This window comes from Aulonocara sp. 'chitande type north' Nkhata Bay, linkage group LG8, assembly GCF_057382095.1.
Source record: "Aulonocara sp. 'chitande type north' Nkhata Bay isolate Kocher_YH1m ecotype deep benthic linkage group LG8, A_spYH_male_GT1.1, whole genome shotgun sequence".
Classification (NCBI taxonomy): domain Eukaryota; kingdom Metazoa; phylum Chordata; class Actinopteri; order Cichliformes; family Cichlidae; genus Aulonocara; species Aulonocara sp. 'chitande type north' Nkhata Bay.
The window spans coordinates 25,221,303-25,240,738 of NC_141351.1; the positions used below are offsets into that span (position 1 = coordinate 25,221,303).

Consider the following 19,436-nt stretch of genomic DNA (forward strand, 5'->3'; position numbering starts at 1 on the left):
AATTGAGCCTTTCCTACTCGATTGTATGGGATTACATTCAGTTTTATTATCTAAACTTAAATTCTTAAATTATTATTATTATTATTTTTTAATACTGATGAGATATTTTATTTTGTAATTGTGTTTTATTGCCTTTTTATTAATTTTTTGTTACTGTTTTCTTCACTGTTTTAGTTCCTGTAACACAGACAGCTGATGTCATCTTACCTCATTGAAAACCTTGATGATGAGTTTAATGCACAAAGTTTAAATGAAACAATTTTTCTAATTTATGGGGGAAATGTATTTTATGTAAAGGGTGCTAATGGGGAGGCTAATTCATGTTTTCCTAGTTTACAGTGATTATGGGGGAAAATCTGCTCAAACACTGTTTTGCCAAATGTCAAATTTCTGCTGTAAAGAAGAAAAACCTTAAACTATGTCATATTTTATTCACATTTATTTTTGAAATAGCAATACAGTCCAAGACAGACAAGTGAATGAATCAACATAGGTCTACATTCCTTTCTTTATTAAAATTTTCACATATTGTTTCCAGTGCTCATAATTCATAGAAACATATAAATGTAGTCCGAATTTTGTCTGAATGGTCACATTTCTGCTTTTATTTTGAAGGGAGCATAGATGTGACACATTCCTACTGTTGGCAGCTTGATCATGTTGCAGATTTCCAGCCAATCAACTGAGATGAAGTTTTTTTCCCTCCTCGTCTCTCGCTCTCTTTGCAAAGGATTATGGTAGATGCACAGAAACAATAACAGAGCTGTAAGCACGGAGGCCTGTGCAGCAGGATGTCAGCAGGTCAGCTGAAGGACAGCGAGCACAGAGTCTGCGACGTGCTTAAGAGGGGCTCTTCAGCAGGACGTATTTATCCAGATCTATGTGCACAAGGAAACGTTTCAAGCTGTGATATTACAATCCTGAGGCCTGGAACTAATGACTGTTTGTTTTAATGTTTTATGTTACTGCAAACATCCAAAGTAAATGCATACCCCACATGATCTGGTATACCATTTCATACACAACCAGGGGACTTCCCAGAGCCCGCGACTGGCCTTAAGTGTGTGTGGGTGTTGTTTCATTTGTTTGCTCGTGTGGATAGTCTCTTTGTGAGGACGATGAGGAGGAGGAAGAAAACAAAACCAACACACACACACACACACACACACACACACACACACACACAGGACGGAGCCGAATAAACAGGTGGGCGAACAAACGTGCAAACACACACAGGCAGGCGGTGTTTACAGTCACCTCTCTCAGACCTGATAGTCTTCATTTGTCTAAACTAAAGGCTGCGAGCACTTCTAATAAAAACACTCCCTTCTACACAACATCTTCTTATGAACTGAACATAACATGTTTGGACGGGCTGCCAGGAGAAAACATCTGCTGTCTAAAAAGAGCACACAGCACCTATAAGCACAGTGGAGCAGGCATGATGATTTGGGCACCTTGTCACTCATTTGACCATGAACTCGTCTGCATAACAAATTATTCTTGAGGCAAATGTGAGGCCACCTGCTTCACAGCTAAAGCTTGGCCAAAATGAGGTCATGAAAGCAGAGCAGCAAGTCTACAAGAACATGGCAGAAAAAGAACTGATGTGGTGCAACCTTCAGAGAGCTGTGCATAAACGAACACTGAAAACCTCTTTGAAGTCAAGCAGTGTGAGACAAAATTCCTCCACAGCAACAAAGTCGTGCAGACATCAATGACTTTGACTTACTGCTGCTGAAGGAGCCTCTACAAGCTGCTGAGCTGTGGGTTGTATTTCGTTTTTCACAGCACTGCAGAGAGACCTGTGAAAGTTTGACCACACATGAACTCTAAGCCTCAAACCAACGACAGGTAACATTAAGACACAATCATCGCGTCATTGCTCAACTGTGCATTTTGTGCTCCCACCCCAAATATCCAAAATTTTTATTTTTCCCTGATTTTTTAAATGCAACTCATTCTTTTTTTTTTGCATTTTTTAATATTTTCCTTTATATGCTATTAGTATGAGAAGCTGTCACAATGCACATCTCTACCCCTGAAACACACTGACAGAAACTGAGACATCAGCAGCTCCAAAATGAAGGAAAAATAAAAAGGCTGAAGGCAGAAGAACAAGACGATGAAGCAGAAATAGATTATTTGTAAATTCTGACATCTAGTGGTGAGAGACTAGAATCACAGTGACGAAATGCCTTTTCTTTCACATCTACAGCTGGAAGTGTTGCAAAACTGACCCAAACTTCCCCGAGACTCCTGCTCAATCACAGCATAGAATAGCTAAAAGCTTTCTTTGAGCTCACTCACTCTGTGGCAACATGACTGCAGTGATAAATCCATCACTAAGGCCTAACAGGAGGATGTACCTGTGTATATCTGTGTGGAAGGATGTGTGAGGGGGAAAACATGTATTTAGAACCACTTTCAGGTCGATCAACATTCCTGCCTTCACCTACAGCACAGCCACAGACTGTAAATAGTGACTGAAAGCCTGACAGTCATTGAAGAGGCCCACAGGGTAGAGCCTCGTGTCCAGCTGGGAGGAGCAGACCTACAACCTGGGAATGCCTCTGTGTCCTGAATGTTGTTCGGTATGTTTCAGCTGCTGATATTATGGGTTTTCAGCCACTATGTATGTGTTTTACCACCTATTAAAAGGGCCCAAACAAGGCTTTCCATGTCACTTTTTGTCCAGAAGCCTAATATTTCCAGCTCTGAGGGTCTTAAAATCAAACTTTAACAGAGAATAGGTTGCATAGTTAGCCAAAAAAACAAAAAAACAAAATCTATATTGGTTCACATCATAAAAGCCAGGAGCAGAGATTCATTTATTCAGATAGTTTTGCTTCCTTTGGTAAAAGCAGTCACTAACACTATGATCCAGCTCCAGTGTAACAAAGCAGTTTGTGAAATATTTGACGTGGACACTGAACACCTCCCACTTCCTGTTCATGCTGTACCTCATTTTCTTCACATAAAAGCTATTGTAATAAAACAAACAGGCTGCCTGTGAGTGTGATGTTTTGCTTCGTGACCAAGCTGTCTTTGTTAGTTTAGTGTTTTGGGTTTTTTTTTGACAAATGGTTATTCTGTAACTAAAAGTTTCTTTGTATGCAGACGATGATTTATTATATGTCAGTTTCAGCCCTTAGATGTTTGTTCTGTCGGCTGTTAGCAGACTGACTGTATTGCCCAGAATCCTCTATTTTAATCTCTTTAAGAAAGTGAGTTGATTGGGTGGTAAGTCATTTGGCTGCACTCATCTTTCTCTTTGTCTGTCTGCCGAATGTCAAAGGCCTAATTGTTTTTAAAGAAGCCACTGCCAGCGCTGCTGCCAGCTGCTGTGCCAGCTTATTCTTCAGAGCTGTGTGAAGCCTGAACTCTCCAGGTGTCACTGCAAAGCTCTGCCAGGTTCTCAACAACCAGCTCCTGCTCAGGGAGCGTTTGGCAACAGCGCGAAGATCTGAAATCTGTTTATTGTCAGAATATCAAACCCCCACCTCCTCCTGGTACAGTAACTTTTGGTCTGAAGGCTGGCAGGAAGGCTGATGCTGGCACAGGGGCCACAGCATGCCACTCAGGGACTTCATCCAGGCTTAGTGCTCCTCAGTAACTGTTGGAAAGATTTTTCAGGGTCGCTGCCAACATGACCTGAGTGGCCCGGAGAAACAGACAGCCACAGCGGGGTGCATGTCAACAAGTACTGGGACATCCATCCATCTCTGATGTTGTCCCCCCATCTCTCTTCAAAAACTAGTTTTTCACAAAGCATTCAAATGCAAAATTCTCATTTGGTGCTCAAAAATAATCATTCTGCATCTTAATCTGGGCCGCATCCATGTTATGGACATTATGATTTGAATCTTTGGCCATATTTAATACAGACATCCACCATCAGAGGTGTACACAGAATATGAGGAGAAGCAGAACAGATCACATTCAGTGACACATAATGGAGGCACGGCTTCAACTTCGTGGAAAAATTTTGCTTCTTGAAAATTCTTGTTTGCTTTATGGTAATACATCTATGGTGTAATGCAGTAGCATGTAACATGTAGCCTGCTGGGTGTGTGTGAGGCAGGTCTGACTTAGCGTTAGTTAGGAACATACCGGATAGCCCAGTTTTTTGCCTCCTCCACACCTTCCTCCTTTTAAAGTGAAGTTGAGTCAGCATACCTGCAAGCTTTGTGTTCAAGCTGAAACACTTTCCACTTTAACATCTCCCACGTGTTTCTGCACATGCAGCAACCAAAGGGAAGCATCTTCAGCTCCCATAATTTGGCTTTTTTCAAGCAAAACAAACCATGTCAGACATCAGAGCAGCAGAGCGTGTCTGCAGACAGCATGCTCGCTTCTTAGAAATGCCACTGTACTGCAATTTATTGAAATGACACCAGGGGGTGCGCTGTGAGATGGACAAAATAAATATGTGGAACAAAGCTCCTCAAACTGTGTGCTCAGCCCCACCGACATGCAGCAGGTGAGGCAAAGACAACCAGGGAGAAAAATAGGAAGTCATTGTGTATTTAAGTTCAATAAAGGAGATTTTTGTGGCAAACTAACCAAAAAGGAGTTTTCTTACACTTATTGAGATGAAAACTTTACAGCTAAAACGTCTTGATGCATTCTCAACCGTCCAGGTAAGTAGATCCCAGAAGGTTGATTCTGTTCAACCTTTGGAGATTTACAGCTGAAACAAACATATTTAAAGCCTGAATAGTTTCTTTCTGCAGCTTCGCCTGGATACTGAAGTTAAGTGCGTGGTCTCTTTGACTGACAGGTGTTCTGACACAGCTTGGACCTCTCCAATGTGCTCGTGCCGCTTGGAGCATTTCTTTAAAGGAATTCTGTGGCGTACAGAAGCTTCCATTTTTAGAGAGTGCACTTTTCTTATTTATTACTCCGTTACTTTGCACTGATTAGCAGACATCTGTGTTTATGGAAGAAGCTGAACTTATCAGTCCGCTCTCTCATCCAAGAGATGCTGTAGATCTCATGATCTCATTTAACGGATCTACAGCATGCTCACACATGCCGCTGGTGTCTGTGCATGACTGAAAGCTAAGAGCATGTGGAAGGTGCAAGCACCTGCAGTTTCCAGAGAGCGGTGTAAGAGAAGTCTCTGGAGTGTTACAGTTATTTGACAGAGCTCCACCCACTCTGGCTCACCTGACAAACACGACTATCAGGAAACACGACTTCTTGACAGTAAAGGGAAGGAAAGCGTCACCTTTACACTGACGCGCTGAGCAGCAGCAAGAATACCGGGAGCACTGGGATCTTACAAATTAAGAACGCTTGAAGGAAAGATTTTGCCGAAGACTTGTTGGGAAGGTTTTGGCACTGCCTCCTCCCTGCTGTCTGTCTCTGCCAGGTGTCTTTGTCGCTGAGGGGAAAATGGCTTTCCGTTCAGAGGAGGATTTATGCTGCCCTGCCTGTCATGACATTTTTAAAGATCCCGTCCTCCTCTTGTGTAGCCACAGCTTCTGTAAAGCCTGTCTGCAGAGCTGGTGGAAAGAGAAGCAAATCAAAGAGTGCCTGGTTTGTCGGACAGTGTGCGAGTGGAGTGATCCACCTTGTAACCGGGCACTGAAGAACCTCTGTGAGGGATTTTTGCAGAGTCAGAGAGCTTCATCGGGGTCTGACAGTCTCTGCAGTCTGCACTCTGAAAAGCTCAAACTCTTCTGTCTGGACCATGAGCAGCCCGCGTGTATCATCTGTCGGGATGCAAAAATCCACGCCGACCATCAGTTCAGACCCATTGATGAAGTTGCACAGGAACACAGAGAGGAGCTTCACACGTTCCTGAACCCTCTGCAGCACAAGCTGAAGCTTTTTAATGAAGTTAAAGTGAACTTACATCAAACAGCAGAGCACATTAAAGTGCAGGCTCTGCAGATAGAAAGGAGGCTTAAGGAGCAGTTTAAGAAGCTTCACCAGTTCCTAGAGGAGGAAGAGGAGGAACGGATGTTAGCTCTGCGGGAGGAAGAGGCGCAGAAGAGCCAAGTGATGAAGGAGAAGATGGAGGCTCTGTGTAGGGAGATGGCGAATCTTTCAGACACAGTCAGAGCCACAGAGGAGCACCTCAGAGCTGGAGATCCATCCTTCCTGAGGACCTACAAGGCTGTGGTGGAAAGAGTCCAGCAGCACCCCCAGCTGGATGATCCACAGCTGGGCTCAGGAGCATTGATAGATGTGGCCAAACACCTGGGCAACCTGACCTTCAACATCTGGAATAAGATGACAGACATGGTCTCCTACAGTCCTGTGATTCTGGATCCAAATTCAGCCAATCCAGAGCTCATTCTGTCTGAAGATCTGACTGGCGTGAGGCACGGAAAGAGAAGGCTCCTTCCAGAAAACCCGGAGAGGTTTGAATTCTGGGATTCTGTCCTGGGCTCTGAGGGCTTTAACTCGGGAACTCACAGCTGGGACGTGGAGGTTGGAGACAACAAGGACTGGGAGGTTGGGGTGATAGCAGAGTCTATGTGCAGGAGAGAATTTGTGGGCTCCACAGTGTGGAGCGTAGAATGCAGCCATGCCGGATACAGAGCGTTCTCCCCAACCAACAAATACATCGCTCTCTCCATCACAGAGAAGGTCAAGAAGGTCAGAGTTCATCTGGACTGGGACGAAGGGAAGCTGTCTTTTTTGGAGCCTGATACAAACACACACATTCACACTTTCACACACATATTCACTGAAAAACTGTGCCCCTATCTTTGCACCAGGAACCCACAGCTTCTGAAAATAGTGCCTGTAAAAGTGTGTGTGAGAAAGCTGACAGATCAGGAGGAGTGAAGTTACGGCTAGCTGGGCTTTAACCATGTAAGAGCACAGCTTTAATCACAGATTAGAAACAGGACAGATGGAGGCACAGTCACGATTACACAAATCTGGCATCCTTCGTCAACGTGCTCATAGCCCGAAATGGTTTCATAAAGCCTTGTCAGGGCGCGTTGTTACTGTGTAAATACTGCTGCTCTTCAGTTTGCACATGCTGGCAAGCTGAAGTGCAAATATACACTATATACACTGTGCTACCTTAGTTGACATTTCGTAGTTTGCTACCAGGAGTGTTTCCAGGATTGTTCAGTGACCAGAACTGGAGCAGAAAACAGACTCGTGCAGATGATAAGAAGTGTAGTCAATAACATTTTACAATGACTCTTTACCTAAGCAAAAGTAATAGTAGTACAAAAGTTTAAGCAGCAGATGATTTTACCAACGTCTATATGAATGTGAAGCTTTGTCCCCCACAACACAGCACAATAATTTAATAGATCTATATTTTAAAATTTGAAAAATAAGAATTAGCTTAAGCTTTAAGTGTAGAATATAATGGTTGTAAGTAGAATGAAATAGTAAATAGTATTTAAATAAGTTTCCCGTCACACAGGCCTAAAGTCAGTGAGCCCCTGGGTTGTTCACGAGTGGCTTACAAACTTTGCTGGCACGAAAGTGTTTTTTAAAGAAGTGCATGGAGCTGCACCAGGATCTCCTCTAAATTGTTTGATCATAGCAGGTTGCCGCGGTAACCAGTAGTTTCCATAGAGAAGGCCAAATGTTCTGCCAACTCTCACACTTTTACTAAAGTTTTACTAAAGCTCGGAGAGTAAGTGTGAAGTTTTTGTGTCCTTAATGCAAACTCTAGTTAACAGCAGCAGTCTGCCAGCGACCGCAGCAACAACACGGAGAGCTCTGTTGCAGAACTGTCTGCTACCAATTTCACCTGGTGACAGCCAGAAGGTCGAGCAACCAGGTGAAACTGGTACAGGTGAAAACACGAGAAAATAAGGAAAACTAGAACAAGAATCATACAAAGGTATTAATTAAGGAACGTTTCTTCACTTTGACAGATTGTAATTGCTTAACAAGTGTGAATGTGTGTGTGAATGGGTGAATGACTGATTGTAGTGTAAAGCGCTTTGGGGTCCTCAGGGACTAAGTAAAGCACTATACAAATACAGGCCATTTACCATCACTCTCCAAATGGTCGGAGAATACAGATTTTTCCCTAGCAACCAGAGGTTGCCAGCGGGTCTCTAGGCCTGTGTGATTGAGGCCTAAAAGCACTGAGTTAAATTCCACACTACTATTCAGTGGTGTAAGATTAACAGTAGCCCGGCAGCATGGGTGTGGGTGGCATGGGCACAAATTATATTTCCAGGTGAGCCGGTGACACCCTCTGTGGAAACACTGCTGACACAACACAGCACCAAGTGCGACAGCCTTCAAAAGGAGCAGAGACCTTTCAACAATAACTGTATACTGATGATGGCCCTGATATTCTCCAAGGAAGTTCCAGTAACTTGAAGAGGTTAAAGCAGAAGCAGCACTCGGAGTTTAAAGTGTTGATGAAACGAGTAAGTAAAGGATTTGTTCAGTGCACTTCCAGCGTCGCTGGAACTTTATACTCTTCAGACTCTGTGCTCGACTCCCTGCACCAGCAGGTGAAGTTGTGCCGAAAACATCTATTGAACTTCATTAATTTTGGAAAAGCAAAAAGAGAGGCTTCTCCATTCTGTGACAACAACACCGTAGAACTGAAAATCCAATAGTCCCATGTTTTGGGTCACCACAGAGGGAATGCTCATTACAAATTAATGCAAGGTTGTTTGAAGTGATTATTTTTAATCTTTGATAAAGCATCCTTTCCTAATGGGAGGGGTCTCTTCCTGGATGACAATACAGTTCACATAGAGCTCAGTGATCATATGCTGTGACCTTGATCGTCAAAGCACCAAATGGGGGACCAGAAGCAGCGAATCTTCTTAAGACTCTTTTATTTGTCATCGTTCTGTCTGTTCCTCAAAGAGACACTCATCACCATCACGAATATGGATTTTGACACAATTATATGAAGTATAACTACCATCTAGTGTTCAGTTGTTTCATCATCTTAATGTTTCTTTTTTGATGCTATCATTAATCTTATGTAATCTTTTTGATTTTCAGGGCATATCACATAATCAAAGTAGCGCTCAACAGTCCAGAATACAAACACAAAGATGCTGCTTCATGTTCTGAGATGTTATTCTTTCTATCGTGTTTGATGGATTTAGAGAGAAGAGAAGAGTGTGTTATATTTTATTGATAAGGGGAAGCTTGTCTTTGAAACAGTGGACAAATTGTCACACAGTGTAGCTTTTCCATTTAGAGACAGGACATTACCCCCTCCACCCAGCACAGGTGTGACAGTGGCATTGTTTTCCTCCAGCTAACGAGTTTCAAGCCTCTAACAAGTAACGTGGAGACTGCCGTGGCCTCAGTCTGGTTGATCGATACCACTCTCTCATGTGGGACTGCACCACGGGACACAACAGAGGATATTGAATATTTCCATCCAGAACTGGGCCAGTTTGGGTTACAGCTGTTGCATGAAACACACAACAGAGGAACTATTTGTGTTGCACAACAAATGATTTTGACTTTAAATGTAATCTTGCCAAATGTTGTACCTTAAATGAACACTTTGAAAATATTTATAAGACCTGTATAAATCACAGTAGGGATCTGTTTACAGAAGGCAACAATGAACACTGCTGCTTGTTCGACGCTGGTTTGTGTATTATTTATGTGAACGGCTAAACAAGGTGCACTAATGAATTTGAGTATTTTTGCATTGATTCTGTTGCTTTTTATTTAAAAGCTGATGAACAGCCTGGTGAACAGTGGAAGATTGCTTTTTCAGTAAACTGCTCATCGTGTATATCACTGTGGTTTTTCTTTTTTAAACTGTGACTACCAAGTAAACAAAAAGTACAGTAGTTTTGCATTTTCAGTGAATTATTAACAATAAGTTACTAACAATACGTTAGTAATTCACTAGATTGGTTTAAATTATTAACTTGGTGATTCTTGAACTCATTTGGATTTTTTTGCAGACTTTAAAAGCCTCTACAATTATTTGTGTCGCATTTAGTGTCTACGATAGTGAATTTTGCGAGTTTACCTGAACGCAGCATTTGAAACGATAAGATTCATGAAGCCACTTGTGTGAAGTTTGAAACGTAACGTAAAGCAGTTCCGCTTAATGTAAAAAATGTAAAATTGGACAAAAAACTTCGCTTTTACAGAAACTTAGCAAAATAATAAATCCGCGTCACAGTGAATAATATATAGACGAATAGTTCACCATTAAATCCACATTTTCGAATTGCTCCGTCTTTACAAAAGCGTTCAGATCAGTTACTTTTAAAGGAAATTACGTTCACATGCGCCAATTTTACGCTTTTACTTTGAAATGTCGGCCGCGTGACTTCCGGTTACAGTATTTTCGCGGCTAGCTTGACACCGCGGGGGAGTCCAATGGAAGCCTTCGTCGCAGCCCGGAGGAGACAATCGAGTGAGATTTAACTCGAAAGCAGAGCTGATTTCATTAGATGGATCTTTAAAGGGCTTCTTTTCTCAACAGCCTTGGTCTGTGGTTTGTCACATTCGGTTTCAAACTCACCGATCGGCCTCTAACGGCGTCCGTTCGGCCTTGTTTATACTGTGCAGGGCTGCTTGAATCGGGGAAGCAGGCCCGGCTCTCCTGTGCCCGTTTAACGGCCGTCCTGCGGCTGGAGCGTGTTTTGTGCGGATCGGCCCTTTAGCTCACCAAGTAAGTGAAAATACCAGAAAACAGACAGCGCCAGTTTTAATGCAGGATATTCTCTGAGTTTTTCTTTTGGAGTTTCGACGTAACGCCATGTCAGTTTTTAGTTATTGTTAGCCATTAGCCTCGAGCTAACTCCGCTCTCTGTGTTGAGCTTACTGGTTATGCTAACGGCTGACACTCGACTTGCTTGAATACCAACTTCAGGGATGTAGAAGAGCTCTCACCGCGCATTTAAATGGAAACCCAGTCTGCTCTACGTGATATCAACTTGTAAAATTTGTTATGTTTTCATTAATATTTATGCTAGCGACCAACCTGTGCAGAAAGCTGCAAATGAGCACGGTTAGCATGGTGCTAAGCTAATGGTAGCCTTGTTTTGTATAACCAGCTGGCTGAGAAGTACTCCGGCTGTTAGCTGGCACTTCTGCCCTGTGTTAACCTAAGAATAAACGACTTTCTTTTTCAAAAAATATGTTTTTTTTAATTGTCAGTTTGCCTGTAAATAAAATTTAAAAAAGCAGAGCTTCATTTTACAGATGTTGATTGATTCTGTGTATTTCTCTTGGCGGCTCCGGATCAAGTTGTAAATTACATTTAGAGAATCACATACATGTTCGTCTCGCCTAAGATGCCCTCTCTTTCTACTCCTTGGTCCTCCTCTTTCAGAGAATATGACCCAGATGCAACAATGACATCTAGATTTGGTAAAACCTACAGCCGCAAGGGTGGTGAGGGCACGTCCAAGTTTGACGAAGTTCTCTCCACCAAGAGAGGCACCCTGAGCACCAAATGGGGTGACACCACCTACAAGGCCAAGGTGGGCTCAAAGCGTGCTGGCGCTCCCAAGAATGACTCAGTCCTGGAGGTGTATAAGAGGCCCCGTCCATGCGGGGAAGGTTTGGATGACCCGTTTGGGTTTGACAGTGATGAGGAATCCAAGCCCGTGTCGTCCCGGAGCGGGAGCAAGTCGTCTCCCGCCAAGCCAGCCTCAGCAGAGCCGCCCCAGGCAGAACGACCTGGGGTGTCCCCGGATACAGGGAGCAGGTCCAGCTTCCAGGGAGCATCTAAGACCCAGCCGAGGGCGATGGACGACACCCTTCGGTTCTTCAACAGCAGCAGTGCCAGCACAGGTAATACACAGTCTGTTAAGATTTTCCTGAAAGTTAAATCTGCAGTGTGTCAGTGTAACGCCAAAGAGGTGACATTCACAGCCTTGCTAGTTTAAATGAGCCAGCTAGTAAGCTCAGGACACGGGTGTCTTGCATCGCATGTCAAGCACATCAGGGTGAAGTCATTTAAACTTGGAAGAAAAGTCTAATGTTCGTTATTTTCTTCCAGCTGCTTCCCTTTCAGTTGGCAGTGATATCATTTCAGACACAGAGAAATCAGTTTCCCCGTTTGTACCCCTCTCAGCCGTTCCCTGTCAGCTTGACTCGCTTTCAGCTTTCTGTGACTGCTTCTGGCTGCCTGCCAGAGATGTGAGCTCGCTCCTCACAGCGAGCTTTGCCCCAGCGAGCACCTCAGATGGCTCAGAGGGCTGTTTTCACACTGATGGTACACCGAGCCACACTGACGGGAAGCTAGCATGACACTGAAGTTAAACCCTGCCATAAACATGTGTATTATCTGCATACAAAGGCTGCAGATGTTGACTCGATAAATATGATAATGTCATTGATGAAATGGTTCTTTTTATAAAATAAAGGGCTGACGACGGCTTCTTTCAGAGTGGTCTGTTTGTACAGTTAAACAAGTCAATAGCACGTGGCTGTGAATCAAAAGTACATTTAAGCTTGTCAGCTTACAAAGGGCTGTAAAGATTGTGAGTAACAAGCACATTTGGCTGGCTTTATTACACCACAGGTACGCTGAACGTGCCACCGTTGTGTTTGCAGTGGTGAGATGAGGGGTATTGTGGTTTTTAAACAGACTCCAGCAAGGTTAGCTGCAGGCTGTTTACTTTCCTGTTCTTGAAGGCAGATGTCTAACCCTCATCACTTTCCTCCTTTCAAACTCTAATGTCTTATGGGACCTACATAACATTGGTGTGGTTGTATTTAACAAGGATTTAATATGAGCAGAGGCACACACCTCTCTCAGGTCTCCTTCAGCAAAGATGTCACAAAACAGCTCATCCAGGAGGCGTCCTGTCGGATTCCCGAACTGCTTTATCAGCCTCATGGAAGAGCAGCAGCTCTACTCTGAGCTCTTCACCCTCTGGAGTAGAATTGTGGTTGAGTGGGGTTAGCGTCTTTGCAGTCCAGTGGCGGTCTGTGGATGGTCCGTCTACCTGCAGAGAAAGCTGTTGTCGATTGAGGTTGTGCTACACAGGTCTGAGCTACCATCAGTCAGCTCTGCAGAAGAGCAAAGTGAAGAAGAGTGTTAAAAACAATGAAAAGCGTCCACTGCAGCCACCATCTGCTTTTCAGGCTGCATTTTTGATCTTCAAAGTTTTTCCCACGGACTCTGCCGTTGTTCTGTTCCCTGTTTTGGCCCATAAGAGTGCGCTGAAGTGAGGTTTTGCCTCATATACCCACAGATATTCGCCGCCAGCATACAACTCATAGCTGATTCGAGTTACTGAAACATTTCTAGAAATTGTAGGAAGTTCTGTGATTTGTTTTCCCGCTCTTCCCCGAATGCTCTCCTTTTTTATGTCCATATCGTCTGATCCTCAGCAGCATTGGGAGACTCCCAGATGATTACCTTCTTCAATGCAAAATACAAAACAATCTGACCACATGCAGGACTGGTTTACATATGTGTACATGCAAACCTGAATAATTACTGGTCATTTAAACACCATATATTAAGTTCAGTTTCACCAAACAGATTTTTCCCTTAGAAAAAGCTTTCTGTGGAAACAAATGTCTAAAACTAATACGAGTGCACGAATCGCCCGATACGCACAGATCACCTCACATGTCCTCGTGGTGCACAGATGCACGAATGTAGGCTTTGTTGACGTCCCAGTGTAAAACTGGGACCTCTGCAGGGGCCTAGAAAGCAGGGATAGGCCACTCCAGGCCTCGAGTGCCAGTGTCCTGCAGGGTTTAGATGTGTCCTTGATCGAACACAGCTGATTTAAATGGCTAAATGACCTCCTCAACATGTATTGACGTTCTTCAGAGGCCTGGTAATGACCTAATCATCTGAGTCAGGTGTGATGACCCAGAGTGAGATCCAAAACCTGCAGGACACCGGCCCTCGAGGCCTGGAGTTTCCTACCCCGGCTATAAAGGTTAAAATATTATTTAAATAAGCTGCTGCAACGTGCTGGTTGTTTTTCTGCTGGGTCAGTGCACAGCTCCAGATGGAGGGAGCGTAATGGTTGAGCTCTGCAGTGAGTATATGCAGCTGATCTCTGTACCGTTTGAATATACATGTAATCCAGGCAATGGAAATAGCACTTTGATGCTAATCTTACTATTCTGTAATAACAGCAGGCTTACATTATTGTTAGCTTAATGTCTAATCCTGAACATTTCAGGATGCAGCAGCTTATTTAAGCCATGTATTAACTGTCACAGGCTAATGAGTAGTTTCTGTAATTGTTAACTCTGTTTCTAGTCGACGGTCACAGGCTGTTCTGTTTATTTAGGATTGCCTGCTTTCTTTGAACAAACAAACAAAGAAAACCAATAAATCAGCAGCTTACATTTGTGGATCTGTGCAAAGCTGGCAGCATGAAATTTGTGTCCAAACCCCACGAGGGCATGTGACGTGATCTGTGCGTGTCAGGCGATGCGTCCACACGCAGTTAAGCTTTTGTGAGTGACGGGGATGCTACGTTTAGTTTTAGACATTTGCGTTCAAAGAAAGGTCTTAGAAAGAGAAAATAATCTGATTAGTAAAGCTGAACTTCAGAAATTGTGTTTAAGTGATCAGTATTTATTCAGGTTTGCATTGAGGCACGTTTTACGCGCAGTTAAATTGCATCATAAGCCGCAGACGTTTACGAGTCCTCAAACGTTGCACACAAATCACTACACATATTTGTAAATCTTTGCGTACGCTTGTGGATCATACCGTAGCATTAGCTATTTTGAGTCAAATTTCTCCCCATACCGTTCGCACTTAATGATGAGGAAGTGCTTTCTGAGATGTGGTGATGTGACGGGCAACGATAGAAACTAGGGCTGGGTGTCGTCACTGATTTCTAGAATCGATTTGATTCCGATTCACAAGGTCCAGAATCGATTTTAATCGATAAACCGATTATTAAAAACCCACCCCTAATAGAAACTATCAAAGACTCGCCACTGATGTGAACAGAGGAGAAGACGGTTCAGGATTCAATTTGCAGGAGAAAATGTTTTAGCGGGATCACTCAGCTGAGCTCGATTCTTCTGTTGCCACAGACGATCAGAAATTGGGCTTCTTGTGTCAACATTTACTGAGAGTCAGAGTCGGGGGAAGAAGGTGGTGGTGGTGGTGCAGTTGTGCTGTTTTGAAAGGGCGCTCTGAAGCTGAAGGGACTCGGATTGTCCGATAAACTGAGCAATTCGAAACCAGGTGGTTAATAATCAGCTGAGCAAATGCAAACTACTGTACTGTACTACTGCAGTGTGAGGGTGAGTCAGAGTGAAGTCTTTCTTTTTTTTTTTTTTTTTTAAGATGCAGCTTTATTTTGAACTTTAATGAGAAAATTTGCTTTGTTTGTCATATTTGGCATTCTGAGAAGCTACACCTGTTCATTTAGCGCTGCTGCGTCATCGTTTAAAACCGTTTGGAGGAATAAAATTAAATTTATCTGCCACAGAATTTTTTTGGGCAAGTTCAGATACAATGAATCTAAGAAGAATCTTAATGGTTACATTCACTCTTATCTGCCCGTCACAGACGTGTTGCGCTCTCAGAGTTCAGAGTCACTTTCTGTGACGTTTCACTGCTGTAGAAAGAATCCAACTTACTGGAGCTCACAAAGTTGCTGCGTTTGAAGGCATTTTAATAAAATGAAGACAAGTTATTGCCAAAGACGAGAGCCTAAACCAAACACTAAACTCGGTCCTAAACTAATGCTGATTTTAAAAAAAAAAAGAAAAAGGGGGGAAAAAAAAGGGAAACTAATGAAGCCGACTGGTGACAAACCAAGTCTTCGTTGATGGGGGAAATGGCTGGCTCCACAGTTAATGAACACGGGTTATTAAATGATATTGAGGGTAACAGAGAGTAGGACTCTTCTTCCTTTAGTGAAGGAATCTTTAAACTTTTAGTTCAAGACAAACATTTGGAGGCTCGTGCAGGTTGGAGCCCAGAGTCCTTCTGACTTGGTGGTTCTTACCTGGTTAAAGATTAAACACAGAGTACCTCTGTGCTGCCTAATTTTTGTTTTTAATACACCGCTCTGCAAACCCTTTAGACAGTCGCACACCCACACAGGCTGGAACACATACTGACATCAAGCCCCATCTGCCTCGCAAAGCCAAAGTACGCAAACTGCCGGCTTTGCACCTTCCCGAGGTGTCACCTCTCCAGACTCTTATTTTTATCTGCCCGGCTTTAAAGGAATGCAAGGCGATCAGCTTCCATCATCAAACGGCTTCAGAGCAACATTTTGAGTTTCTCGTAGGCTACAGAACACTGTGTGTGTGTGTGTGTGTGTGTGTGTGTGTGTGTGTGTGTGTGTGTGTGTGTGTTGCTCCTCGCTCTGCCATCTGCCAAAGAACTGAAAGTGTGTTAATCACTAGAACATTTTGCAACCGCGTCAGCAGTAAAAACAGCACATGACTGGAAAAACAAACCCGAGCCCTTTGGTTTCCAAAAACGCCAAACTCAGAGCTTATCTGGGGATCCTTTAGTTAAGACTTGACGTTTTACACGTGCACGTTCAAAAGAAGGGGATTGGAGGGCGCTCAGAAAGGCCTGCTTCCAACCCTGCTTGTGGTTAGCCGTCATGAAGGTGTCCGATAATTAATTTATGTGTTAGGTTAATTTAGTCAGAATAACTTGAGTGTTTTTCGTAGAACTGGCAGACACTAATAGCTAACCCGTGTCTGTACCTGAGTTGTAGCCACGGAAACCCTCAGAGCTGCACGGCGTCGTTCACGTGGACTTGTTTTGATAAAGTTAGAAGAAATCGTTGGAGGGCTGAGAAGAAAAGACTAAATGACTCATCTGCAGCTCTCGGTTCACGTCACGCTTTGAAAGGACAGTAAAATATTTGAAGTCATGGAGGAATCATAGCACTTTATACGTTTTACACTCAGTTGATATCAGATTAAACACTTTGGGGAAAAAACGAACAAACAGCATTTAGATCTTAACCAGAAAAAGACCTGTGTCCACAGACGTACACACCTTGGTGGCGTTGGAGTGTGGGGCCTTTAAGGACCTTTAGCAGTCCTCTGGGGGCCTCGCTCGTTCTGTGTGTTTGATCTTCTCTCTTTATTTTTAATTTGTCAAATAAAGTCTGAATCATAAGCTGAAGTAACTGAAATTGCCTCCATTCCAGATTTGCTACCAATCAACCTTGAATCAAAAACCGCAGAAGCTGATATTATGTGACGCTACAGCGTGAAGCAATTTCCTGTTTGCTCAGAGGGGAAAGTGAAGCATTGTGAGTTATGTGCCACGGCAGAAGTGACACAAATAACCGGGGGTGCTAATAACCAAACGGCATGAATTGTCCTGGAAGTGGCTCCAGACCCATTTTGATTCTCTTGAAGAATTACAGCTGCTGGCAAATGACTGTTTGCTGTGAGACCTGGCTGCTGTTCCAGGTGTGTGTGTGTGTGTGTGTGTGTGTGTGTGTGTGTGTGTGTGTGTGTGTGTGTGTGTGTGTGTGTGTGTGTGTGTGTGTGTGTGTGTGTGTGTGTGTGTGTGTGTGTGTGTGTGTGTGTGTGTGTGTGTGACCTGCTTTTATTGCGTAACGGTGTTTTTTGAAATGGTGTAAGCTTTGGGTGCATCATCATTGTGCCGAGGTGTCTGTGAAGTTCAGCGGTAAAATGTAAAGTGAATGTAGGGCATATAGAGTGTGTGTGTGGTTGGGGGGCTTTCTTTTTTCAAATTTAAAGAAATAAAATGAGGGGGAATTATTTGGCAAGCAGATGTTTAAGCAGATCTAAGCTGCTTAAACAAGTTTGAGCATTCGGTTTCAAGAACATATCATGCAGAACCACGCGGTGTCTCATTCCTTCGAGTCCGGCTCAGAGAACATTGGAGGTGGAAGTTGGCAGAAAAGTTTCTCAGTTTAACCAACATGTTCTTGTCTAGTTTTTAAATTCTGTGTTTTCTGGTTTGTAGACAAACTGCAGCAGGTTTCAAAAGCAAAGCCTCACCTTTAAACCCTGAAGTTTATTGTCAGTTTACTTACTGATTATAAGAGTAATAGTCACAAACTGCAGGGTAAATTTCCTTCAGTAGCATAAATTCCAGTTAAAATTCTAATGAACCTGAAAGTCAGTATTGGGTGTGGCCACCTTTAACCTTCGGCACAGCCTGAACTCTCTGAGGCAACTTTCCTATCGTAGTCTTCAGGGATAGTTTCAGTAACGTTGAGGTGTGTGTGTGTGTGTGTGTGTGTGTGTGTGTCCAGGTGTAATGCATTGGCTGTGTGTTTGGGTTCATTGTCATGGTGAGAATGAAGCTGCAGTTATTATATTTTTTTTAATTAGTTGTTATTATGATTATTCCTATTTTTCTGTTTTTAATTCACTTTGCTGGCTTCAGACAAGGTTCTGTGTGAAGGTCTTTTCTTTTCCCCCCTCCAGGCATATAAAGACTGACATTTTATGTGTATATTTATCTTCTTTTCATTATTTTTATAAGCACACAGGTCTAGTTTTTATGTTTTTTCAGTCAGCAAAGATGTATTTTCATTGTTGTTCTAGTTATTTGTGCAGCACCTTTTCCTCTTTCAAATATTAAAGTTTAGTCCATTTGATCTTTAATACAAATTTGCTTGTGAAAACTGGAACTGGACCAGCATAAAAATGACCGGTACCTTCAGTGACTTTGATGCACTGACTCTGACTCTGTTTTCATTCTCAGGAAAGTCCAAGCAGAGCTTGTTGTCCTCGTCGTCAGAGAACCAGCACAGCTACACGTGGTACCAAAACGTTTCTGAGAGCGACAAGAAGCCCCTCGCCCAGACCACCACCCTGAAGACTGGCTCCAAGGCAGAATCCACCTATGACTCGTGGGATGTTATAATGGGCCTCCGGCCACCTTCTCCCACACAGGAACCCCGCAACCCTGCCCCTACTCTGTCATGGGCTTCGGCGGGCGTCACGACGGCAGGCGGCTGTGACCCGGTGCAAACTCGGCACGAGAAGACCCCCTCTCCTCCACAGCTGCTCCTCAGCGACAGCGACGACCTGCAGGGCAACCCTGACCTCACTGAGACGTCGGATTACTCCCAGATGTCGACCTCATCGTCACTTGAAAGGAACTCGAACTGTCGGACATACAGGAGGCCCAACAAACAGGGCAAAGCCTCGGACTCCAGCAGCTTCGCAGCCACTGTTTTTGGCTCAGATCTTCCCAAATCCGCATCTGACAGCAATAACAAAACGACAGGTGGCAGAGGGAGCCAGGGCAGGACGAGGGACTACACAGTGTTGCACCCATCCTCCATATCTATGTGTAACGTCACCATCCAGGACCGAGTGGTGGAGGAGTTTGGGACTGATGCAGCACCCGCTTGTGGTAGCGGTAGCGCCGGTTCAGGCAGCACGACGCAGCTGGGAGAGGCCGGGTGGCAGCGGAAGAAGTTGGAACAACAGAATACAAGGTTGGTTAACGGGCACCGGCGGTCCTTGTGTGTCAGGGTGTTCCACAGTGTGGACAGTTTGATGTGTAACTGCCTACACCTGCTGATATCCCACAA

General features: G+C 43.7%; 2 protein-coding genes across 2 annotated transcripts in view; both read left to right on the forward strand.

Moving 5' to 3' along the window:
* The first annotated feature begins 5,267 nt into the window (after positions 1–5,267).
* Positions 5,268–9,773, forward strand: LOC147324088 (nuclear factor 7, ovary-like). The gene has a single exon (XM_086304849.1). It carries the CDS (start codon positions 5,401–5,403, stop codon positions 6,802–6,804), a length of 1,404 nt encoding a protein of 467 aa, XP_086160975.1. The 5' UTR covers positions 5,268–5,400; the 3' UTR covers positions 6,805–9,773.
* A 527-nt stretch (positions 9,774–10,300) lies between these two features.
* The window catches only part of LOC147324089 (wings apart-like protein homolog), a 35,181-nt gene continuing 26,045 nt past the window's right edge, over positions 10,301–19,436 (forward strand). Inside the window, exons 1-4 of the mRNA XM_086304556.1 lie at positions 10,301–10,351; positions 10,507–10,609; positions 11,273–11,736; positions 18,599–19,340. Of these exons, the coding sequence (XP_086160682.1) occupies positions 11,295–11,736; positions 18,599–19,340 (1,184 nt within the window). The 5' untranslated portion in view covers positions 10,301–10,351; positions 10,507–10,609; positions 11,273–11,294. The remainder of the gene's footprint in view (positions 10,352–10,506; positions 10,610–11,272; positions 11,737–18,598; positions 19,341–19,436) is intronic.